Below are 25,282 nucleotides of genomic sequence, written 5' to 3'. Positions count from 1 at the left end.
TTCGGATCGGAATGAGAGACTCTCCCTCGCCACTCAAGGCGATATGATGCGTAATCCCTTCACTGGAATTTCCGTAAGGTGTGCTCACATCATCAATGCCCCAGCGTCAATTATTTAACCCAGAGAGTTGACGTAGGGAATCAGCCTGAGCTTCTCGCTATCTTCGAACGTGTTGCTGGGCGACTGCAGGCTGTTGTTTACAAACAAGTTTTTGGTGACAGGACCAGTGTGTGCACTCTTCCGTGCCTGACGATCGCTGCACTGCGGAACGGGTCGATTTGAGGAAGGAGGGATCCAAACTCTAGCTTTCACCGCTCTGAGAAGCATATGACCTGATTGACGTTTCGAGCCGGCAATTCGTGCTATCTATGGTAAATACGGCATGATTTAATACTCTTGAGTGAACTCGCTACGGGAAAGCTACAGATAGTATGAACAAGCACTTTGCAAAGACAGTATGTAACGCCATGTACAACATGCACAGCCCCTTCTCGTCCCAACTCATCCACCCATCTAAGATTACTTCAAACATAAGCAGCCCACCCAGCAAACAAAACTGCCAAATTCTTTTCATCCGTTGCCTGCTGTATCAGTTCGTTGACCGTAGCAGTCACGCTCAAACTCTTACTCAACTTCTTCGCCACGACCGTCAAAGCTCTATCCGCTTCTCCGGGCTCGTTGTCTTTCTTCCCTCCCACTCCCTCATTACCGGGCAGCGCCGGATTTTCAGTTTGCGCATCTTGCATTTTCTTCAGACGCAGTGGGGACAGCGACCATTGGTAGAGTGGATCGTAACGTAAGACGTCCAGTATGGTCATGATGCTGTACGATTCGTTCCTCAGAGCTTCGAGAGTGAATTCGCAACAGCGCCGGAACACGCCTTCGGTTTTGGTAATACCCATACCATCGACCAGATCGCGGGTCAAACGGAACGGTACGACTTCGGGGACGTGCAGGACGCGGCCTTGTTCGAAAGCGATACCGAGGTCGATGTGCACCACTTCGCCAGTTTCGTTATCGAGTAAGATGTTCTGGCCATGTCTGTCGCCCAGGCCGAGTACGTGGCCGAGAATAGAGCTGGCCGCCACGGAGCGCGTATATGCGAGCCGTTTTTCGAACCAGACGTCTGGGTTTTCGAAACGTTCCATGAAGAAATAGCGCAGGACGGGGTGGAAATGCTCACAGACATTGCGGTAAATTTTGATGCGTTGGTCCACAGATTTTGTCTGCACGTCGGCGATGAACTTGCGGCAGTTGTTGGGCTTGAGGTCTTTGGGGAAGTGGCGCTGGTGTGCGGGCAAGAGGTAGTCGTGCAGTGGGATAGTGTTAGGAACGAACTCGATAATGCCCGCCGTGGCTGTCAAAGGGAGGACTTTGTAGGTACGAATGCCGAGGTTACGTTGGCGTGTGGCTCTTTGGGATTTCAGGAGGCTGCTGACTTGATCGAAGACTTGCTCCATTATGGAGTCTTGTCGAAGATCATCAGTGCCGCCCTTGAACTTCGAAGTGTTAGCTTGCTTCCTTTCTCCACAGTCATAATGACTTACCAATTGTTTGTACTTTAAACCGTCCGTGCCAATGGCGGTGATAATCTTCGGCATACTGATCCCTGAAGCTACGGTAAATTGGGGCTCGAATCTTGCAATTACCGGAACGTCTCTGTAGTCACAGTCCGGCCGAAGCTCGATTTTCATGGTTGGCGGAGGCACTCTCGACTTCTGTATGTCTTGTTCGATCCTCTGTCCAGTAGCGAACCTGCGTAGAGGCACTTTAGATCCCTGTTTGATCGCCGGATCGTCTAGGCGTTCGATGGCAAACTTTACAAAGACAAGGTTGGTGTTGTGCAGAGCAACCCAGGTACTATTCTGTATCTTGCTTGCTTTGAGTTCCTGCACAATATTACTTGCAGCCGCGTGTCTCTTCACAGCGGCGTCATCCTTGCCTTTGGTTTTGAAACCGGTGAAGATCTGATACATTCCATGGTACGGATGATCGAGACAAATTCTGAGCACTAATGAGGAGAGCAGCGATTGGAATTGTCCAGGCTTTTCCAATAGTCGTGAGGACCACTGGTTCATCAGAGCGGCAAATTTTCTGCTTCCGACTTGGCCTACATGCCTTGAAACCGCCTCGTTGGCTATGTCGCTCTCGTAGTTTTCGAGCCACAGAGCGGAGAATCGCAGAGCGTCATTTTCGTACTTATCGCAGGCCTTGAGACAGAGGAGGTAGTTTTCCAAGCTTTGACGGAGGAAAGTCTGTCGGCTCTCACGGAGCCGTTGGAATTCTCGATCATCTATGTCAAACCATTGTTTTGCTTTCGCACGGTAATTCTTCAAATTGTCTCGCTCCTTTGCTTGGGAGCTTGCTGACTTTATCATCTTATCGAGGTCGCCCACTTCTGCGTCTTTGCGTTCGCGAAGCTTCTGTATGCGCTGGAAGTCTTCCAATCCGTCTGCATTCTGCAATTGCTTGTCACAGAACGATGCAAACTCGTGAAATACCACGCCGGCTTCATCTCCCTCGGACTCCCCGCGAAGCTCCTTAATCGCGGGTCTGAGATATCGAGTGATGATCTCGTCTGGCTTCTCTAGCCTGGCTTCTGACATCTGATGTCCCTGAACCCTGTCAGTAATTGGAAAGTGGGTATACCGAGTCGATTCAATGCTTACTAGCTTGGCAAGAAGCTCTGGCTTGCTGACTTCTATCAATTGAACGTGCGAGTCTAACAACCCTTGAAGATCTTGCAGCACCCGAATCGAAGCTGTCATTTCACCTTGATCCCACAGCACATTTGCGCTTGCCAGTCGTACGGCAGCGCTGATATCGACACCGACTTCTTTGCACGGCTTGACTAGCTCGGTGAGGTATGTCACAGTTGATAAGGCGTTCTGAATAGCGCCATGAGCCCGGCTCATGTGAGAAGATGCAAGGAGTAGATGGCTCTCGAGGGAACGAGCGTCTCGCGGATAGGTTTTCAGCAGCTCTTGTAGTTTGGGCTTCTTACTCAGTGAACTGAACAGAGTTTCGCGGCACGAGATGATTGCCTTGACATGTTCGTAACTGCGTCGATTTAGCATTGGGAACAGCATCATGGTATAGGATCTGAGTCTCACCTCTCAGAGTGCATCCAAAGTTCGCGGTCTTTAAAGCGCCCTAGCACTTCGTACAGCTCCTCAGACCTTTTGGATGAGAAGACCTCGTCAGCTTCTGTCACTATCGCCAGGCTGCCCAAGATGGCGTGTGAAGAGGATTTTGCACCCTCGCCCACCATGAGCTGATTCATGGAGTCCGTGAACCCAGTATTTAGGGAAGTCTGCAGACTCAGAGAGTCTACGGCGTTGTTAATGCCTTGAAAGACTCGGAATATTGTGCTTGCGCTGCTACTGTGTGATGCCGGTACTGATATATCCCACTGTTCGAGCTTTCGAGCAGTACGGAGCACAGAATCTATAGCGTTTGGCCCAGTGGTGGTCATTTTGCTAAGTACTGACTGAGACAGTCCATTGAGATCGAGACTATCAAGAGCCCTTACCATACTCTCTTCGTCGATGTGGTCCTCTCCACCTGAATGACGAATTTGGCCATCGTAATGAGCACCCCGAAACGACAGACTTTTGAAGCCTGAATGCTCGTACTCAAGTCGTGCCATCATAGAAGACAGACTTGACGGCTGTTGTACTCCATAAAATGCGTCTTGCTCATCAATATTCTGAAAGATATCCAAAAGGAGTTCCGTTGGCTCTTGTACATTGATGGCAGATGACCGCCTCCTAGATGATTTTGCGGCTATAGAGAAGTCGATTTCCAAAAATAGGAGCGCTGTCTTATACATGGAGCATTTGAGAGCCACGGCAGCTGCTTGTTGGTAGTCAAGATCAAGCCATTGAGCCCGATCAGCTTCCGTTGTTTCGTGGGGTAACGGCTGCGTTCTCAAGTACAGGATTGCCTTGAGGAGGACTCTTGTTCGATAAACGAGAGTCCCATCAGTCTCGTTGCTGATGCACATTTGAAACAAGTGTCGACATGCCTGTGACATGACACGCTTCGTGGTCTCAAGACCATCAGCCTCTCTGAGCAGCACCAAATGCAGGATGTACGGGAAGGCATCTTCTGCAAGATCCTTGAGACATTGGATGATTTGAGTGAGCTCTGACAAGAACGGATCATCGGTAGCCGAAAATGCAAGGGCTATACCAAGTTTTTGAATCCATTCTGAGCCTTCCTGGTGCTCCTTCAACGCTATGCTGTCTTGCAAGTCTGACCCTTCTCTATTTCGGAGGTCTATCGTCGGCAAACGGTACTGTTTCCAAAGCAGGCTTCGTATCCAAGAGTGCGGAAGAAATCGCTCACAGTCTAGATAGTCGTCTGTATTGCATGTCCCGGTGACAATTGATCGCAAGGCCGTTTCAGCCATTCCCGCTTTTGTACTCTGCTCGCGCATCAAAACATCGCACAAAAGCCGTAGAACATTGGATCTGGAGCATGAAGACGGTGACATTGCCTGTATCGAGTTTAATCTCGATTCGGGCCCAAGTTTCGTTTCGAAAGCTAGCTCCCAATCAATTAGACCTTTACTGGCATACGCACGTCCGAGAACTCGTCCAGCCCATAGGAGATAATTTGGCGAGGAGATAGCTCGTTGACAAGTTTTCCACACCACTGACGCATATCGTGCCGCTTGCTCATCTGACCCTAGGATGTCGTCGCGGAAGTCTGAGGGTACCTCAAAAGGCGTGCACAGGAATTTGAGTATCGCATCTTGGCTGGATTGATCCAGTAGGTTTCTTCCAGAGCGCTGATCCTCGAGTAGCTCCAGAAGAAGTTCGCTTTCGTGAGTACCGAGTCTTGCGTTACCGCCATTTTGAATATTGCTGGAGGTTTTGACTATTTTTCTGAAGCATTTTGCCGACTCTTCGGTCAGATGCGGTGACGAGTATCTCTCCAGGAAGTCGACAAAGCTGGCATGAAAAGCTTGTGCTCTCGACAGGGTTGCCTTAAATTGGCTTTCTTGTGTCGTACTGTCTTGTGTAGATTCGAAGAACGCTTTCATTGAGGTGAGTGTGGAGACGGCGTGACCAGTGAGGAAAGAAGGGACCTCTTTTAGGTAAGAAGCTCCACAATCGAGTAGGTATTGGACAATTGCAATGGCGTCCTCTGAGCACTGTGCGTCCGTAAGGAATGGTCTCAAGGAGTGAAGTGTCAGCTCCAGTGGATAGCCTTCTAAAGCAGTAGTCCCAGCCATGCATATCATTATTCTGATTCTCCGCAAGACCACGCATGCACTGAGAGAGCCCAACTCTGGATGTATTGTGTTCAACAGCTCTCGAAATACGTAGACGTACAGCTCTGGCGACCACAATGATTCTGCGTCGTAAATCGTACGACGGCAGAGACATTCGATCTCGTCGAACAAGTATCGGGCCTTGAACGTAGGTTGCTGACCTGGTGGTAGCTCTTTATTTGCGGGAACTTTCGAAACAATTTTTTGGTAAGCGGAATATGCAGTCGCAGATGCCGGACGTTTCTGAAACCCCTTTTCTATCTGTGCGTCAGGATCTATGGTGATGTAGAAAAGTGCCAGGATCTTGGCAAAATGTACGGTGATGAGTGAACTGTATCGCTCTTTTCCCAAAACGTTCCGGAGATGTGTCTCAGCTTTTGAAATCTGAGTACTGGCTGACGTAGGCATTGCAAAATCACGACCAATGCTGTAAGCCGCGGCTCTGCTGAACGATGTCTCTAAGAGCTTCTCAAAAGACACCCCAAGGTCGTCAGCAAGTTGCGCTGCTTCGTCGTCTTTGCCTCGCATAACAACATGCCCCACGATTTCATCTTGTACGTCATGAAGGAGTTCTGCGAGTGTAGCGTATCCAAATACAGTGTAGGGAATGGAGCTTAGAGGTTGCGTCTCAAGCCAGGTGTAGAGGATTTGGGATACAAACAGCTTGAACAGATCTTGTAATTTGTGTAGCTTGAGACTTGTGGTTATATGATTCATACAATTCTTTGCATATCCAGCTGAATCAGGAACGGCCGTTGGCGTCTCGAATATTGCATAGACACAACGTCGCAGAAGCGTTGACCAAGAAGCTGCCAGGTGGGCGAGAACAAAAAGTCGCAATGCGATTCCTTCGATCCAGTCACGGTCTGTCGGGAGACTCTCTATGACATCTTCAAGGATGTTTTCGTGTTCTTTGAGGACAAAGAGACCGAAGATATCTGCAATCTTGTTGCCGATGTAAAATTTGACCGCTACATTCCCTTGAGCCAACACCTCAAAAAGACATGTCCTTGCCGATGCCAATGAAAGACTTCTGGCGTACTCGGGCCGGATCTTGATGACTTTTTGAAGGAGGTCGGATATGCAGATATGGACGTGGGGTGATGAGATGCCCTTCTTGAGGGCAATGCTGATGAACCATTTGTACAGCTGTGCACCTACCTCGGCAAGATCGCTGCCTTCACCATTAATCCACATTTCCGCCAAACCAGTCAGGACGTCCAAACAAACACCCATCGAAACTTCAGACCTCTCCAAGTCGTATGGGTGGATAATTATTTGTGCAAGATACTCTAAGAGCGTATTTGCATCGTCTTCGGCAATTCGTATCCCGGAATCGAGGAGTTCTCGGAGAAAGACCCTACACACAAGAAAATCTCTGGGCTGCAGAGAAGTCAGGTAATCTATGGTGGACGAGATAGCTCGAGATGCAACAGTTGATCCGGGATCTTCAGGTTCCTTCATGTTGGATAAGAAACATATCTTAGCAGCAACACACGCTCGAAATGCAGTGACATTCGTGGACGCGTCGACTTCGTAGTGCGTATTATCCAGAAGGTTATCCCTCTCCCTGTTGGTGCTTATATGAGATTCAAATTCACTGTCCAGATCCATTGCGTTTTGTTCGATATCTACAGCACTTGGACTATCAGAACGCAGAGTTTCGTGCCAGAATTTCTGATCAAACTCTTGCGACATCGCAATGGCGCCATCCATGAGTATGTCTTTCCTCAGTGCTAATTGATCGATGGGTCCAAGAATTGCATCAAATGACTCTAATAGACCTTTGATACATTCTCGATGATCGTTGTGGTGAAACATGCATTGTTTGAGGCCTATCTTCAAGTCCTGAAGAATGCCTTGGAGTTGTTTACTCTGGTGGACATCATGCAGTCTTGGGCTGGAGAGCAACGCGTATCCGATTATACTGAAGGAGGTGGTGATGCGTATGACTTCCACATTCATGCCAGATGCAGATTCCGTAGCAGAGGAAAACTGATTTCGCAGAAGCGCTGAGCCCTCACTAATGAAGAAGTTGATCACGGAAGTGGCGAGTATCTGAAATTTCGAATATGCGAGCCTAATGTCTGATGTCTGCAACTTGGAGATGGAGACCTTTTCCTCACATTGCAGTGGGTCGTCGGCTAAAAGGATATACTTCATTAGCTTTCTGTCTCTTGAGCTTCTTAAGCTTGCTTGGGCTAGCATGCCCAGATTGAGAGCTGACTGAGAGCCCATGGAGGGTGTGGCAAGACCGAGACAAATGCATATTAGTCTCAAAGTGCAGAATGTTGAGAAATGCTGAGCGATATACAGTGTATTACGACGGTCACGCCTCTTTGCTGTACAGGTGTGAACTCAGCGTTCCTGTTACATCGCTTGGAATACATACCTGGGCTCCATCGATGGAACAACCAACGAAGAATGTTTTCAGATGCCTCAGACGCGGAGCCAAGATTCCCTCGTCCTTTCAAGACTACCAGTATTGTCCAGAGGGTAGTCGCAGACTCGTCACACTCCGCTGGGCCGTTGAGATCAACAGACTTGGTCATACCATCGACAATGTCAGCGATATCAGCGTACTGTATTAGCGCCAGATCGAGGATATGTGACATTAGTTGGCATGCTGCTCTGCACGTGCTTGTAGATGTTATGAGCCGCGCTGCAATCCGCCAAATTCGAAGCCAATAGTCCTTGAGGCTGAGTTTGCGAGCAGCAGTCTGGCTCGCCGCCCTATGATTTTTCAGTCAGCGATGACAAGGCGGATTTTGGAGAACACTACGTACGAAGTCATGGCTAACATAGCCCATGATACTATTGAGCCGTCACTTTCGGATAGCAATGGCAATAGCACGTCTAGATGACACTGCAAAGTGCCTTCATCGAATGGTAGGCTGTCACAAACGAAGACAAACATCTGCAAGCCATACAACTTCTCCGGTAACAATGACCCTTTTACATGGTGGAGAATGTCATCCAAAGGATGTTCCAATTTCTGTCTTTTGGAGTCTTGGACTTTATCTCCGTCTGACAAGTCCTCACGAACGATCACAGCATTTTCGAGTGCTACCGTTATAGCCGCGCTCATAGAAATGAGACACCAAGGAGACTCTGCTCTAAATCCGTCCAACCGTACCTGAAGAGTCCTGGTCCTCAAAGGCATTTGCCTCGATGTGGAACAGCAGGGATCCAAAAGGACAAGGTCATCCATTTGTAGTTGTCCCCTAGGTCTGCGTAAACAGTAATCGTTACGCAAGACTTCAACCAGTGCCTGTAGAGTGACATTGCAATCGCCTGTCTGATCTTCGGATATCATACGGGGCAGCAGGATCTCTCCGTATGAGAGGAAGGCTAGGAGTGTATCGTTGAGAGTGGCAGCACCCTCTTTAGGCTCCCAGCATCGTCGCAGCAGTGGGATCACCCTCTTCATGGTTCGCAAGGAAAGATCGAGGTTAATGGCAACAATACGAGACATTATTGAATTGATGCATTCGAAAGCAGCTTGCTGTGTCGAGCTGGCCTTATGATATGACTGAAGAATTCCAACCAATGTTGCAAGAATCACATCTGCTCTGTCGGAAATGGGTGCGTTTGGCACTGAAGCAAGATGTTGTAGACAAAGAACGATTTGATCATCGCTGCCCTTGAGTTGGGAATGGGTAGCGCGCTGGGAGATGTTATTGCTTGACTTACGGCCATGATCACCAATCGTGCTTGGCGTTGCCGAACGACTATGACTGTTTCGATTGGACCTTGAGCCATTGAGAAATCTGCTTCCACCCGACAAGCCAGACTCGTTTGGCTCGGAGGGTTTGTTCAAATCACGAGCCGCTTGCACGCAGAAGTCAACTACTTCGTGCCAATCATCTCCAAGAAAGTGTTCTGGATGAGCCTTGTATTCAAGCAGCGTCGCAAGGGCTCTAAAGTAATCGGGGACCAAAGGCTCACAGTAGCCACCATCGGCGGTTTGTAGTGTTTGAATGATATGTTCCACAAGAGCCTTTACTGTTTTGTAACGCAACTTTCTTAGGCCAACCTCGACAACGGTTCGGACCAAGGCTGCACAAGCGGATAATCGACCTTCAATTTTAGTCTTTGTAGACTTGGAAGCTCTGGCATAGTTGGATTTTTCAATCTTGGCGGCTCGGAAGACAGACTCTAAGACTGTATGATAAGAATCGTCTTTGGCATCCACCCTGTATTGGCATGTCAAAACCCAATTTCTCACTATGGTGGATGAGGCTCTACGTACAAGTCCACATTCTCACGATTCGAGTTGATGATTCTTCTCAAATCTATTTCTGATCTTAGGGAAATCGGGGCTGCGTGGGAGACAACATACCGATAAGAGCGACGCTTCGCTCATCCACTCTCTCAGAACGCAAGTTTTCTTGTTCTGTTCAGCTTGTGATGACGAACTCTTTCCAAGGTTGAATATCAACTCACCAATGGCTCCATTAAAACCGGGCTCGTCCTTGAGCCTCTTGAGGCCTTTAACCCGCGCCATCATGCAAAGTGCAAACAGACCGTAGGGAAAGTGTCGAGGCAGACGTTGGAGTCAGCATGTTTATAAACTCGGTGACTAGGAATTGATGCGTCACGCATGCAGATCGATTCAACACACTCTTTGTTCATATATTCAAGTAATTACATACACTACTACATAGTGGCCCATACCAAATGATTGTGTTGTAAGAATTGGAAAGCGAGGAAAGAGCATCTTCAAACTTTTGTCGGCAGACTTTCCCTTTTAGCGTATGCAGAATTCTTTGGATTTCTTGGCAGTGGGTTGAGGCCGAGAAACGCAGACGCGCGCTAGTGCTTGTGTTGGCACGAAATACCCACGCCGCTATAAGGGTGGCAGGGTGACAGATTTCAACTAGCTTGTTGAATCCGGATGTCTCAGGGACAAGATCTCCCAGCGAAACGAAAGTCGTTAGCTCTTTTGTCTCTATTGGGGGCTCCTGGACACTCCCCGTATTCCATGGAGCTGATACCAGCGATGTGGATTTTTCCACGGACGCGCTCGTTCCACGGTCAGCTATCTTACAAAACAAACGGCGTGTCTGCCTCGGACACCTCTGTTAAATGAATCTGTACGCTGATTTCCGCGGGGCTGGAAAATCCGGAGGAGCTGGACGTCTATTTTGACTTCGGCAAAGACGGCATCGAGTCGTCCCCTGAAGATCCCTGGCACTCGAGACCTGGAAGAGAAGTGCCGCACGGCAATAAAAGATGAGACATTCGCGAAGCATCAAGAGCGTCGTGAGCTATGGGTTCTTCCTGTTCGCTATTTGCGCAAGAACTTGCGGAGTACTGGATTCGAACAAGCAGTGCGCATGGCGACGCAGAAGGCGATTTTGATGGATTTGGCGCAACTCAGGGCGTTGGGGGAGATTACGTTTCATACCAGAAGAGGACTGGCTTTTCGGAGGATGCTTAAAGGGTAGGAAGGGTAAATGGAGAAATTGGCAAGGGATGCAGCACATGTCAGTGTGCCGCTGCACGCTTACACGAGATTGAGAACCCAGCTAACGAATGAGGTAGTCGTCTTCCATGAGTGATGTCTGCATAGAAGACGTTCGCCCCAGAGTGTAAGCTCTGCACACAGCCACAACCTTCGCTAGGACGGCACTCTTTCAATTACTATCTCTGAAGGTGTTTGGTGGACATGGGATCAATAAGATACTGGGCCAACAGAAATTATGCTTGCTCGGACGATGCATGGTGGATGTAGGGCGTCAGCCTATAGACTGCGCTTGCAATCACAAAGAGAAATGAATGCTGAGAACCAATTCCAAGATTGAAAAAGCCATGACACGCAGCGTCCCCGAAGTTCGCAATGTAAGTATGTTTTCCTCAATAGACCAAGTCAACACTTAGGGCCGTAAAGTCTAGTGGGCATGACAATAATGATGAGGTACAGGGAGGCCCGCACTTTTAAATTCTACGCTGCTAAAGCGCTCCATGCGCAATCTCTCGAATATCTTAATGGTACTTTTGATCAATCAAACCTCCTCGGTGCCTTTGGCCTTTCTTTCACATCATATTATTCCACTTCCGTTCCTTTCATGTTGACACTGCCTGACTGGCGCGTAGGCGAGGCTGAGGTACGTCTGGCGCGATAGAAGAGGTCGTCCTCGTCCATCATGTATAAGAATATAGTTAGCACGCCTTACTCTAAGTCGATTAATAATCGACCGAGAACCCTTGTTCTCTTCGATGTACATCATGACAGCTGTGAGTGCTTACGGGCTCGAACATTATCAGACGCTTCTTGCTAAATTGGAGGACGATGAGCAGCGTCGGAAGACTGAGCGGGGTGATTCTCATTTCCTATCGCTATATGAAGACTGCATGACCCAAATGCACGTTCAGCTTAGTCTGGCTTCTCATTCTTCTTCTCACCTTACTACGTCGCCGCCGAGATGGCTGACAGCTCTTTAAGGGCTTACCGCAGAAGACCATGCTGTCGTCGCAGGGACTTTCGCTAAGTTGTTGCTGAGTGATGACTTCGAGACGATTAATGTCCCAGGAACAAGACTCAGGACGAGCGGGGGGAAAAGAGAATGGTCATTGTCAGGCGTTGAACGGTCCTGACAGAGACGAGCTAGTCCCGAATAGGAATGCATCTCGTTGCGATGTAGCGAATCAGAGAAACAGCCACCACCTTTGATGTTATTTCCGTCCTCGTGTACGTGATCTGTGTTAGGAATAATGCTGACTGCATGGGATCGCTTCTTCACGTTGATGTTGTCCTGAGTCATTGCTGCTTTTCTCGTCTTTGCATCTGCTGGTTCATAGTGAGTTGGATGCTCAAAATCCGACTAGACCCTATTAGGAATGCGCGGCGCTGAAGTGCGTCCATAAGACGGACGCTTACGTATATGTGTATGTAGCATACTGACTGGGGCAGCTAAGCGTAGCCCAGGGAAGCATCCATATTGATCGAGAGGATATATAGAGGTGGTGTAGAACCACATATGATTCAATCAACCTCAAATTTGCTTCTCTGAGAAATCCACTCCTTAGGATGTCTCCTATTAGCATGTCATCAACCATGAAAGCAGCCATTGTGCTTCTACTCCCTTTCGCCTATGCGGCACCAGCATTTCCACCACCTGCAGAACTCACCCAAGGTGTGGTCAACTCTAATATTAGCTTGATTGCAGGGGGTACATTACCAAACAATACGGCAGCGGTAGCCACAGGTATAGCTGTAACGGGTTTGCAACTATTGGCCTCGCTCGAAAACATCGAAGCATTCTTTTATTCAGACGCCATCCAAAACCTGACTAGTGGGGTGTACACCACTGGTGATTTGCTTTTGAACGACACTATTGAAATAATCGAAAAAATTGCTGCAGTATGCTTGCTATCCGGATTATAGAATCCTTTGGGTTCACCACTTCACCATTAACATGATAAATAGCAAGAAGAAGTTCACGTTGCCACGGTTGGCGCTGTTCTCCGCCTAAACTCAGCGCCCGTGGTCCCACCTTGCAAGTACACGTTTCCAGCCACGAACTTCGACGAATTCCTTGGGGTTGCCAATCTTATCACTTCTACCAACTTTGGCAGCGTCATTGGACTACAACAGCAACTTGGCGGAAGTGCTCCTGCTCTTTCCCCAGCAACAACTGCCATTTTAGGGGTCGAGACGCGCCATGACGCTTTTCTGCGCATCCTTCACGGCGTCGTTCCAAATCCAGCACCCTTTGACACCGCGATTCCTATCGCATGGGCATACAATATCGGGTTGCGGTACACTGTGCCAGGCAGTTGTCCTGTCGAAGTTCCTTTACCAACTTACCCACAACTGTCTTTCGATCCTGCCAAACCGCCATCATTTGCGAGCGCCTCCTATCCGTCAACCATATCATTTGCATGGGATGATCAGCAGGCGTGGGTGCAGCGCGAGAAGGGGAAGCAACTGTATGCAGCCTGGGTCAACCAGTACAACCTGCCAGTGTACACACCGGTGACAGTTACTGGGGCAGGATCCGGCATCACACCAGTGCCGAAAGATATGCAAGCTGTTGCATTTGTGGCATTGACGACGTTGCAGCCGTTGGATTTCACGGATTTGCAGGACGCAACACTTGTTGGTCCTCTTGCAATTGCAGTCTCTTGAAGTAAATTGTACTAGAGCAATTTGGGAATGTACGCTACAGTGATCAGGGAAAAGCCGAAGTTGAGTCCACGAATAGATGGCAGCTCTTTGAACCGATTGATATGTAGACTTATACATTCAGGGCACATATTGCTTAATTGAGAAGACGGCATTTGTGATTAAATGTAAGCGGAGCCGCTCGATGTGAAGGATGGCGATTTATGACTGCGGAGTAAATCTCAACCTCAGTCTTAAATCTTGATAGGTTACCTATGTTGATGTTCCTGAACCACGATTCCGCCTGTCCTCCGCCTTACCCGACTTAGACTTTAATGTACTTTAGCAGGGGCTCTTACGCTAATTTTCAAGCGCGTTTGCCGCAAACAGTTCGCGTCAGCTAAGACACTCTCAATAGTCAATACTCTGTGACAACATATTGTCCCACACATATTCACTCCCTTATGGAGAATTCCGGGGGATTGGCGGGTCTGCGAGGTCTTCATCAAGATCTTCTTGCCTTGGAAGCATCCCGGCTGCGCAACGTCGAACGGCTTTGGGCTGATCTTGAGGCGCGTGTCAATGAATTCAGGCAACTTCTTGACAAGCCGGCAAAGAATGAGGCAAGCCGCAAAGCGCTGTCGTCAGGTAAGAAGTCTGAAGGCTCAAGTTTGTGGTCTTGCCGTGGGAAGAGACTGACTCGAGGTTTCTGCATAGGGCCAGTTACCGTCGATGAGGTTGAATATGACATGAACCAAAAATTCCAGGAAACCGCTGCACAACTTGCCGATACACTCGATCTAGACGAGCTTGAATCAGCACGGCTCTTGATTGAGTCCGGGCAAGATGCAAAAAGGCTTGATAGGTCGCAAGGTGCATCTGCAATAATACACTTCCACGAGCGCCGACTTTTCCTTCTCGAATGCATGCGCCTTCTGCTTAGACAATCACACGATCTAGAAGGTACAGAAGAAAGTGTGCGAGACATAGCGCGTCAACTGGTCGGGTTGATCCTTGAGACCAAGGACGGCCCGGCTAGGAATGGCTCCCTATACACGCAAAGATGTTTCAATGCAATGGCTGGGATTGAGAAATGGCTCCAGTCCTTGGGGGAGCGTCATCAAGGAAATATAGCCCTGGGACAAACGGCAAGGACCGAGTACACGGAGATTCTAGAGTACCAGCAGTCGAGCCTTGCAGAGCAACACGAATCGTTAGGGGCAATTGTCACCTACCTAATCAAAGCAGGTCATACTGGTGTTGAGGATTTTCACAAACTCCTAGATTATCTTCCACTTTTGGACAGATGGAACAGTATAGCCGTTCATTATGTACCGATGATAACAGCGTTCACATCCCAGTTTGGGTCACCGGATGGAGGCGGGGCGTTGCGGGACGCGAGAATGCTTAATAGCAAGATATTGGACAATAAAGACAAGGCACCGTGGATCCTACGAAATCTTCAAGCCGCTATGATCACCTGGTGGCTGTCCGAGTACTCGGGATGGTATCTCGAACAGCCCATAGGATCTCCTATACAGAACGTCGATCTCGAAGCCGAGGCCCAGGCTCGGTCAGAGGCATTTTCCCAGGCTTTGAGAGATGGCGCATTTGAATGCACTCTTACCGTCTGCTCACAAGTCATCCGGGAGGAGTGGTATGATCCAGCAAGGACAGGATTGCTTGACCTTTTGCTTCGAGATTCGGTGCCTCTGCCCGACGAATTACCGTTGTATTCGACATATTTCCAGCAACTAATAATGGAGCAATTTGAGGCATTTGTAGACACCTTCGTTACCAACATGCCAGACACCTTACGGCGCTTTAAATTGGAAGAAGACGACCAAAGAAAGAACCTCCGGTCAGGCCTTCCGATGGATGGTGTTACAGAGCAAGCTTTTCACTTGGAGAGGTTTTTAATGGTTATCTCTTTTGCCTTCAGCCACCGCGCCGACGCTGCGCAAGCTTTTTGGGGTGACTTGGATAGCAATCTCTATGGATTCCTGCAGTGGGCGTCAAGAAGACAGTCTACGCCATGCGTAAGTGCTTTCTGCGAAATGTTGAGTTCAATCTCGGAAGGCGAAGAATCCGCTGGATCTGCGCATCGGTTTCTTCTTGAAGAAGGTAACGAGGTAGCTGCCAAGATACGCAGGTCGACCTCATTGAGCTGGACCCAGATCTTTGCCGAGCTAAGCCTCTACACCTCCAAAAGCCGTGAGCAGCCAACTGCCAATCGTTCTACAAACCACTTTGGCGGAAAACGTAATCCGGATGACATCGATGAGCCTGAGAGCGCATACATGCTGGAAAGCTATCTACGACTGACGACCCATCTCTGTGGGGAAAGTGCAGAAGTACGAGCTTGGATCATGGCCCAACCAAGGTTTCCCATTCTCGAAGTGCTTTTCCAGTTATGCAACAGCACTGTCCCAAGCCGTCTACAAGCGTGTGCCTTCAAGCTCGTTCGATCCTTGCTGACGGAGAAATCGGTAGAGGTTGGCTTGACTGTTTGGACGTCTCTGGACCATTGGATTTCTGGCGCTTTCTCTCCTCACAACTTTCCTAGACCGCCGAAGGCCACAACTCCTGCTGCTTGGGCAGAAGAAGTGACCTTTCCAGCTATCGCTGGAAGCTTTGAGCAGACGTGCGAATTCATTTGTCTGTTACAGAACCTCGTGCGTCCAGCTGTCCCAGATGCGGGGCTCAATGACCAGCTACCGTTTCCAGAAACATTAGGCTCTGCATATCGAATGGCAGGCATTGAACCGTACATTGACTTCGTATTTGACCGAATTTTTGCATCGAGGCTACCACATGGAGAAGACCAACTCCAGCATAGGATAATGACCTTGAACATCTTAAGTTTTGCAGCGCTCTGTTTGCGTACTTTTAACGAGGACCTCGTAATCCTGGCGAATCGCTCGACAATGGCTGTCGACGAAGCTATGAATACATCTTCTTTGTTGACATATGTCCGCCTACACCCTTTCAGCCGCGTAATGGAATGGATGTTCAACGACCGCGTGCTATATCAGCTCTTCGCCTGCGCTGAGTATGAGATCGAAGAGGTTTCGAGTGCCTCGCCCAACTCTCCGCTCGTTCTTGGTCTTCTTCGCACTATTGAAGTCATGAATCTTATAATCGATCTTCAGTCTACGTACCTGGACATTGTGCGGCCTCTTATCAAAATGCAATCAGTGGGGCGTAGACGACCGGTTCTAAATCCGTCATTAGCATCATTTGAGGATACCGTTGCATTAAAGGTGGACCTGGTAGTCGCCTTGGGTCTTTACTCTGGTGTTGGTATTCAGGAGCTCACGGTGGGCTCCCTGGAGCTTTTGGGGAAACTTGCAAGCTCAAGGAAACTCAACATCCAAGCGACTCCAGGACTGAATCAAAGACTGTATGGTAATCGTTTGATCAGCGCTGTAGAACAGCACGATGGTATCGATCCCATAGCCCGGTCATTGTGCCATGCAATGGAATTGGACTTGCGAGAACTAAGCCAAGGGCCCAGTGCTCCCGGGTGGACCATCAAGTCAGTCATACTAGACTTTTTGATCCACTGCTTATCTGTCTCGCCTGACACACCCACATTAGCACATGCTTTGCTGGGTTTTGCTTGCAAAGGCACGAATGTGGATGTAGAAGAGAGCAGTTCATTTGAGGAGAAACAATCTCTTTTCCATGCCGTTCTAAATCTGGCTATCGAATATCCGGATGGCGATGGAGAGTCTTTGCAGGCATGGGCGCTTGGCATAAAACAGAAAGGCATGCAGGTCCTTTCAATTTTGTGGGCTTCGCCTCTTACATCCTTGCTCACCATGCATCAACTGCAGGCCGATGAAAGCCTCTTCGCATTATTTCTGAGACAGCGGACGGTTGGGCCCCACACCGTATGGGATGGACGGTCAATTCGGGATTCTGATTTCTCGTACACCGAATCCGTGGAGGCGCTGGAACATTGCCTTTGGTATCGTTGTTCTCTGTTTGAGTACACAAGCACGGCAATTCGCTTGGCCGTTGCTAATGGCGCATCATCTTTGCGGGCCAAAATCTTCTCTACCTTGCTCGGATCAACGTTGATGCCAGACGGCGAGCAAATACCAAATCCCACAGTGTTTGATCTTTTCGACTTCATTGAGCTGGACATTGGAGGTGACATTTCCTGGCCTCAGCTTAATTACTTTGCAAGCTTAGATTTCAGCATCAGTACGGGGCCGGGACTACAGAAGCCTGTCGAATCTTTTGATATGAAGATGATCCACGAAATGATCGCGTTACGAGCAAACGAATTACGAAAATCTGGACGCTTTCAAGATGCAAACGAAGAACAGCGGGCTGGTGAGGAGGCGCAACGAATCTTGCATTACTTCCAGACAGGGAACAGCCGGCAGGTCCTGACATTTGCAAGCTTACAGACCACGAAGGCTTGGGCTGAACTGCTAATCCTTTCTATCGGCACCTGCAGTCTCGACCCAGCGGGCAAAGCAGCCTTGATTCTACAGGCCCTGCAATTGAGCACGCCAAAGCTCGAAGGTTACGCCTCAACGAACGTACAACAGGCTATCGAAATAGCCAAACTCATCCTAGCATTACTTTTCCAGCTTGACTTCGAGGCCTCGGCTCTTGATCGATCCCGGGCTGGAGACGTCGCGAACGACAGGCTTTTTCAGGTCTTCCGGACTGCCTTGCGGGCTGTCAATCGTCCCAATGTCGACATGCAACTTCGCGAAGTACTTTACAAGATTTGCTATCGGTATCTTGGCAGCATGGCTGTCGTTTCAGACGCTCCAATCCGTCGACGCCACGGTATACAGACTGTGAGGGCGACTGGCGAGAGGACTATGAATGTTGTGTGCGATGACGCTTTCGGCGCATCCGCACCTTGTAGGATATCCGCATTGCTTTTGCTGGACTCCCTAGCCGCTATGGCCAAGGTCGACAAGTCAAATTACATCATCGACTCCTTGGTGAGGACAAATTTTCTACAGGTCCTTGTCGAAAGTATCGAGAGCATACCACAAGAATTACGGCAAACAAATGCGAAGGGTAAGAGGACTGATCGAGTATAGATGATGCTAATGCTAATACTATCTTCACAGATGTTCCCGTTCTACTATCCTACTACGAGACCAAACTAGCCCTACTGCTGAGCATCTCCCAAAGCAGGAGTGGAGCAGTTCATGTCATGAACAGCGGACTATTCCAAGCGGTACGCGGATCTGGACTGTTCTCCGTCGATCCAGACATTGGAGTTGGTAAGTGTTGCAGTCCAGCCAAGACAGCCATACTAACAAATGTAGAAATCGACAACCCAGAGGCTCTAGCCAAGTACTACAGGCTACTTCTGTCCATCGCACGTGTTATCACCTCCGTGGTCCTTAGTCGAGGTCCTCAAAACGAGCAAAGCATCGAAAGCGCAAAGGTATTTCTGACGGAGAATCGGCCTCTTGTCGTATCAATGTTCAAACGGCAAGCTAGGATAGGTGGAGTGTCGTTTGACGATGCAGGTGTTGATATTGAAGAATTGGTGGAGCTGTTTATGTTGCTCATCGGGATGACGGGCTTTTTGGATGTGGGTTATGCAGATCGATACCTAATTGATCGGATTGAGGCTGACATTGTTTTTAGTATGAAGAGCAACGGGATACCCAGAAGCCACGGAGGACAGCCTTCACTTGATGTTACCTGAGAAGTAATACTGAACGGGGCCGCGGCTATCGACTGCTCGCCTGATCGATCCTTGAGAGAGGTTGTGTAGCCAATGTTTCAGGCCTCGGTGGGTATAGAAGAACAGCGTCTAGCCTTGATAAGATTAAGTTCAAACACAGTAAAACGGCTTTCAATACCATTGCATCTCGATATATTGAAAGCCGAACTGACTGCTGACACCTTAAGTGAAATTCCATAAACCTTTAGTTCAAGTTCAAAACGAACGAAAAGGTATAAATGAGGGGCAAACTGGGATGACACCGACTTCTTGTAAGCATCGACAGGAATCCGCCGCAGGCTAAGGAAAGCTTCAAACACCAGAAAAGGCCGCGCAAATAGATATACAAAATCCACACAGACAGCAAATAATACGCCAAGTGAGAATTAAACAAGGTTACTGCTGTTCCGAACATACTATCAGCTAGCTTCACTTCTCCCGTGAATGGATATGCTGTGGTACATTAGGCTCACTATCCAGATGGCGCCTGACACTGTAATGTATATTGCCGAAAACCGCCAACACTGCTGTTTGAGGGAAATAGGAGAGTATGCGTGCCAAGCGGCGGCGTGGAGGCCTCCGTAGCGGCCGGTTGCGAGGCTGAGAATTGTAATGGGCACCCATGTATTTGCTTGCCCAACAGAGATATTTACCGGGCCAATTTTGGATTTCAGGGTCGACGAGATTGTCATTGAGAAGGCTTGCGGGGTACTCCTATGCGTGAATACTGGTATGGAGGACCTTTGAGAAGTTGAGGAGTGTCCGAGAAAAAATGCCGAGCTCTGTACTGATCCCATTATATGTACTGGTCCCGCATGACCGATGGAGCCAATTTCCATCTCGTTAACGTCGTGGTATTCAGTTCCAATTCGACAGGAGGTTCGTACCACCGCGATACTTTACCATGAGCAACGTTCCTTTTGCCTAAGTGGATACTCTCGGGCTTGGGTCCGATTCCGAATTGGCGGACGATCTCATTTTCCAGAAGCTTCAGATGATGTGGGAGTCGTCGACTTTTCGTAAAAAGCAGATGGCCTTCAATCTTGCCAGATCTAACGTTCAAGATTTGTAGATCTCCCACGTCAGCCGCACTAGAGATGTTTCCGGATTGGTTTGCAAGCAATCGGTGAACATCATCCATTTCTATGGCTACACCACCAGCTTAGATGTCTTGCGAACCAGGAGTATCGTCTGCTACCCCCTCAACGTCAGCGCGGCCAGGGAAGGAGATGGACCCTGTTCCATCTCCTGTTCTTAAGAAGGACACAATGTTGTTGTTGGACGCAGGAATACATTGTGCGTCGACTAATATTACTCTCTCGATCTCCCGCTGTTCGAAAAAGGTTCGTCTGCCTTCCTTCCTTTTCGAAGTGCTGATCCGGCTGAACATCCACATTTGTTGCACATAGGGCCGGAACCCTCTCACCTGTCAGCGCAAGCGGTTCATGGATATTATATGGCTTTTCCATCCACAGAATATACATGATTTAAGCGCACATGACATGAGCCGGGGTATTCATCTCGTTCAGTGTGAGAGGTAAGCGCGTTACAATTCGGGCAATGCACTCGATGAGAAGCCAGCTCGCCTGAACGATCGCAAGAGTCTTGGCAACATGGTCGGCTTTACTCTTATCGTTTAAAGGTTCTTGTAAGATATCAGGAAGATGACCATGTTCTGCAAGTATCGCAACGCCTTGTGCTGTGACTGATTGCCGCGGCGAGCCCGGCATATATGGATGGAGATCACTGTCATTGGTCTCTATCACGAAGCCGCCCATCCCGGCATAAAAGTTATGCACCATGGTCCAAGGATACTTCCGGCCGGAAATGGAAGGATTCTGTGACCTCTGCGGGTTACCGATCAGTGTCACGACATATCTTGGGTGTATTGGGACCTTAAGTTGACGATCAAGAAGCTCATGATTTTGCAGTCAATTTTCTTGCCAAATTCCACTGGCCCCAAGCAGTATATACGACCAATTCCGGGCGCAAGGATCCCCATCATACCCAGCCGAACCTCTTGCTGTGGATAGCGGAGTTGCTGGTGCCCGCCTGGGGGATATTGAGGTGCACAGCTGTATATACGCAGATCGACAATGTCACGATGCAGGTACGTTGAAAGACGAAACGTGCCCCGAGTGGGCGGCTCAGAGCTGTGCAGAACAAATTGTCAACACGATTTCGAGTTGAAATTACCATGAAGCAAGTTCAATAGTAGCCAGCCGTTTGGAGATTGGGCAACAAGTGCATAGAAAGACAAGTCTGGGCATAATGATGAGGGAACCGCATGTAAGATGAAAGCAGGAATACTTTACAAGGAGACATAGTTCTCCCAAATCGTAGACGTAGCGGAAATGATTGGACTGCACCCATACGTTCATCCTGTGGTCTCAACAGCATTCGTAACATTTGATGCCATACCAGGATCTTAGATGGAGGAGCAAGAGGTGAGCTGGCACTGACTTGCTCATAATTGCGAGCACGAGTGTGCTGACTAGACGAATCAAGCGGCCGTCGGGCAGTTCCATCTTCAGGTACTGTAGACTTGCACAGCCAGGGTGTTGGTCCTTCGACGAGGCTGAAGATAAACCGTTCATGTAAATCCGAAGCTTAAACCCGAGGTTCAACCTCTTCGCGTCATGCTGATCGAGGTTCACAGCTCAACCACCGCCACTGTCAAACTTGCATTGTTCTCTTAGTATCCCGCTCAGATTCTCTACAGGGAAATATAGAAAAGCTCACATATCTCTCTGTGGATGTCTAGATGCCATCTGCCAAGCTCGGCGGCAGTCAAGCCATAGAGCAAAGAAAGCGCAAGCAGTCCAATCCTACCGAAGCCAAACCCGAACCCTATCCTCAAAAGACCATTTCAGAGCTCTTTGCAACATCTAAGCAAGGAGTGAAAAGCCTGGAGGCCAACAATCTGCCCGGTGCATCGCCCAGCAAAAGACCAAAGCACAATCATTCTACAGTCCAAACTGACAGCACCTCGGCGCCAATGCAAACCCTACGAGCCGAAGACATGTTCAAATTTCCCAGTCCTAAACCTCGACAAGCCGCTGAAGTCGTAGATCTCACTACTGAATCTCCTAAAAGCAGTCCAGTCAGGAACAAATTCAATGGCATCCGCCCCCCGAAAATCGGCCCACTCACAAGCTCTAACAAACTTCAAGTGAGGAACATGAAACCTGCTCTAAAAGCAGACCCGGATGAGTACTACAACACCGTCTGGAAGCGATTGGAAGCTTCCTTGTTAGCAATCTTTGCGGATGAGAAGCTGCCATACTCGAACGAGGAGCTTTACAGAGGGGTGGAGATTGTGTGCCGGCAGGGGAAAGCCGCGGGTTTGTATGAAAAGCTGAAGAACACGTGCAATTGGAACATGCTACACAACGTTACCGAGCCCTTGACTCGGATTTCGGGCAATGATAACGCGGTGGTCGTTTTGCAGTCCGTGGTACGAGCGTGGTCAAGATGGAACAAGCAGCTGGAGACTCTTCGCTCCATCTTCTATTACCTCGATCGATCATACCTTCTTCACTCGGCTTCGTTACCATCGATAGAAGAAATGGGGGTCACCGAATTCCGTACGAACATATTTATGCCTCAGCAGCTCAAGTCAAAGATACTACAGGGGGCTTGTGATCTGGTCAGTGCTGATAGGAGTGGAGATGAATCAGCGCGCAACGACAGCCTTTACCGTGATGCGATCAAGATGTTCCACTCACTGGCAGTATACACGAAGTTCTTCGAGCCAAGGTTGATGTCCGAATCAGAGCAGTACTATGTGTCATGGGCTGAAAGGACTATCTCTGAAACCGATCTAGCTGGCTATGTCGAGAGCTGCGTCAAGCTCATTGACGAGGAAATCCGCCGTTGCGATATGTTTGGTCTAGATCAGACGACTAATAAATCGTTAGAGCAATACCTTGAAGACATATTGGTGGATCAAAGACAGACACGCCTCCTAGTGGTCGACGACGTTGGTGATCTTCTTGGAAAAGACAGACCGGATACCATGTCACAGCTCTATTCACTACTGCAGCGTAGACGCCTTGGCGAAAAGCTTCGCCCTGCCTTCGAAGCCTTCATTGTCAAGCAAGGCTCCGAGGTTGTCTTTGATGAAGAGCGAGAGCAGGAGATGGTCGTGAGGCTACTAGATTTCAAAAAGAAGCTTGACCTGATATTGGAACAATCCTTCCAACGGCACGAAGGACTGAGCCATAGTCTACGTGAGGCTTTCGAGACCTTCATCAACAAGAGCAAGAGAAGTAACATGACTTGGGGCACCGACAATCCCAAGCCTGGAGAAATGATCGCGAAATACGTTGATATGGTTCTCAAAGGTGGAACCAGGGCCATTCGTACTTCTGGCGTTGGCACAGAAGACGCTCCAAAAGCGCCTGATAACGAAGATCAAGAGGGCGAAAGCGAGGATGAGGATGTGGAGATCAGTAAACAGCTAGACCAAGTCCTAGATCTGTTCCGCTTTGTGCATGGCAAAGCTGTATTTGAAGCTTTCTACAAACGAGATCTTGCTCGCCGGCTGCTGTTGGGGCGAAGTGCGAGTTCCGATGCAGAGAAAAGCATGCTTACTCGCTTGAAGTCGGGTATGCTTGAATCCAGACCCTATTCGTTCGACAACGCTGACGAGCCTTTAGAGTGCGGTGCTGGCTTCACACACAACCTGGAGCAAATGTTCAAAGATATCGAAATGGCGAGGGAAGAGATCTCGTCTTACAAGTCTATGCTTGAAGAGAGGCAGACTAGGACCACATTTGATCTGAGCGTTAACGTTCTTTCCTCGTCCGCTTGGCCGTCGTATCCTGACGTTACTGTCAACGTGCCTGAAAATGTCCTGAAAGCTACGAGAAGCTTCGAGCAGCATTACAAAATGAAACACTCCGGTCGAAAGTTGGAGTGGAAGCATGCCCTCGCCCATTGCCAGCTGAAGGCAGTATTTCCGAAAGGCTCCAAAGAAATTGTGGTTAGCTGCTTCCAGGCTGTGATCCTGACCGCTTTCAACAAGAATGACTCTCTGTCATATCCCGACTTAAAGGCCTTCTCTGGCCTTGGTAAGTTCTAAGACCAAAGCCTTGAGTGACATGCGTTTCCCCAAGTGGCCCTGCTAATAGATCCTAGATGACACCGAACTCAAGCGGACGCTCCAGTCCCTTGCCTGCGCTAAGTACCGCGTCCTCACCAAAGAGCCACGAGGTAAAGACGTCAATGACACCGACACCTTCGCAGTAAATCTCAACTTCACGCACCCAAGGTATCGCATCAAGATCAACCAAATCCAAGCCAAAGAGACCAAACAAGAGAATCAACAGACGCATGAGCGTGTCGCTGCAGATCGTAATTACGAGACGCAAGCGGCTATTGTCAGAATCATGAAGAGCAGGAAGAGCATCACACATGCGGAATTAGTGAGTGAGGTTATCTCAGCAACGAAGACCAGGGGCGTGTTGGATCCGGCGGATATCAAGAAGAATATTGAGAAGTATGTCGATCAATCGTTGTGGTTCTATGTGACCGTGCTGACCGATACAGATTGATCGACAAGGATTATATGGAGAGGGACGAGGAGGGGCGTAACGTCTACAACTACGTTGCATAGGGGCCCCAGTACTGCATCTCGAGCGATCTGGCGAACGTTTTCCTGGGTATCCTGTCACGTTCATATAGATTTCAAGCATCGTTGATCCAGAAGAGGTCCTTGTCCAGTGCTTCCATGACATAGTAAGATGGTGTCGCTCTGGTTTATGCTAATCCAATTGCTTCTTAGGCATATTGAAGACCTGAAATGCTGCGTATCTAAGATTAGTCCCTACGAATAACGCCTTCCCGGTCCACCAAGCTCGCCGAGATTGAGAGCGATTCGGAATGAAGGAGATAATCAAGGGCATGGAGCCTTGAAATTCATCTCAGTTACAAACACGAAAAGAGCGGAGTTCCACATGCCTGGAACCTAAGAATCAGGCCCTTTGGCATGCTTCTTGAGCCCAATGTCATGCCTCAGGGTCGCCTAGTCTGAGCTTGACGCCCTTCTCCATACTTTCTAAGACTCTAAACGACCCATTCACAAAGAAACACCCGCACGATACATGTCTCTGCTTTCCTGAAATCTTTCTTCGGTATAAAACTTGTAGTGTAATCGAGCGTCCTTACCCAAACC

General features: G+C 48.9%; 4 protein-coding genes across 4 annotated transcripts; 3 read left to right on the top strand and 1 right to left on the bottom strand.

The window, feature by feature from the left end:
• Nucleotides 1-524: 524 nt before the first annotated feature.
• Nucleotides 525-9,788, bottom strand: HO133_001266 (uncharacterized protein; the record flags this gene model as incomplete). Its single annotated transcript, XM_037292196.1, has 9 exons — nucleotides 525-1,499; nucleotides 1,548-2,615; nucleotides 2,670-3,060; nucleotides 3,114-7,623; nucleotides 7,674-8,014; nucleotides 8,068-9,477; nucleotides 9,534-9,576; nucleotides 9,624-9,677; nucleotides 9,728-9,788. The coding sequence occupies 9 exons, from the start codon at nucleotides 9,786-9,788 to the stop codon at nucleotides 525-527; spliced, it is 8,853 nt and encodes a 2,950-aa protein (XP_037151615.1).
• Nucleotides 9,789-12,314: 2,526 nt separating this feature from the next.
• On the top strand, nucleotides 12,315-13,415 carry HO133_001265 (uncharacterized protein; the record flags this gene model as incomplete). Its single annotated transcript, XM_037292195.1, has 2 exons — nucleotides 12,315-12,647; nucleotides 12,714-13,415. The coding sequence occupies 2 exons, from the start codon at nucleotides 12,315-12,317 to the stop codon at nucleotides 13,413-13,415; spliced, it is 1,035 nt and encodes a 344-aa protein (XP_037151614.1).
• A 440-nt stretch (nucleotides 13,416-13,855) lies between these two features.
• Nucleotides 13,856-19,076, top strand: HO133_001264 (uncharacterized protein; the record flags this gene model as incomplete). The annotated part of the gene is made up of 5 exons (XM_037292194.1): nucleotides 13,856-14,039; nucleotides 14,109-18,443; nucleotides 18,497-18,652; nucleotides 18,698-18,969; nucleotides 19,026-19,076. 5 exons carry the CDS (start codon nucleotides 13,856-13,858, stop codon nucleotides 19,074-19,076), a joined length of 4,998 nt encoding a protein of 1,665 aa, XP_037151613.1.
• A 2,792-nt stretch (nucleotides 19,077-21,868) lies between these two features.
• Nucleotides 21,869-24,724, top strand: HO133_001263 (uncharacterized protein; the record flags this gene model as incomplete). Its single annotated transcript, XM_037292193.1, has 4 exons — nucleotides 21,869-23,714; nucleotides 23,766-24,179; nucleotides 24,247-24,607; nucleotides 24,658-24,724. 4 exons carry the CDS (start codon nucleotides 21,869-21,871, stop codon nucleotides 24,722-24,724), a joined length of 2,688 nt encoding a protein of 895 aa, XP_037151612.1.
• Nucleotides 24,725-25,282: the final 558 nt, after the last annotated feature.

This window comes from Letharia lupina (assembly GCF_014066315.1).
Source record: "Letharia lupina isolate WasteWater1 chromosome Unknown contig_12, whole genome shotgun sequence".
Taxonomy (NCBI): domain Eukaryota; kingdom Fungi; phylum Ascomycota; class Lecanoromycetes; order Lecanorales; family Parmeliaceae; genus Letharia; species Letharia lupina.
Note: the sequence above shows the minus strand (reverse complement) of the source record. Positions and strands in the feature narration are given on the sequence as shown.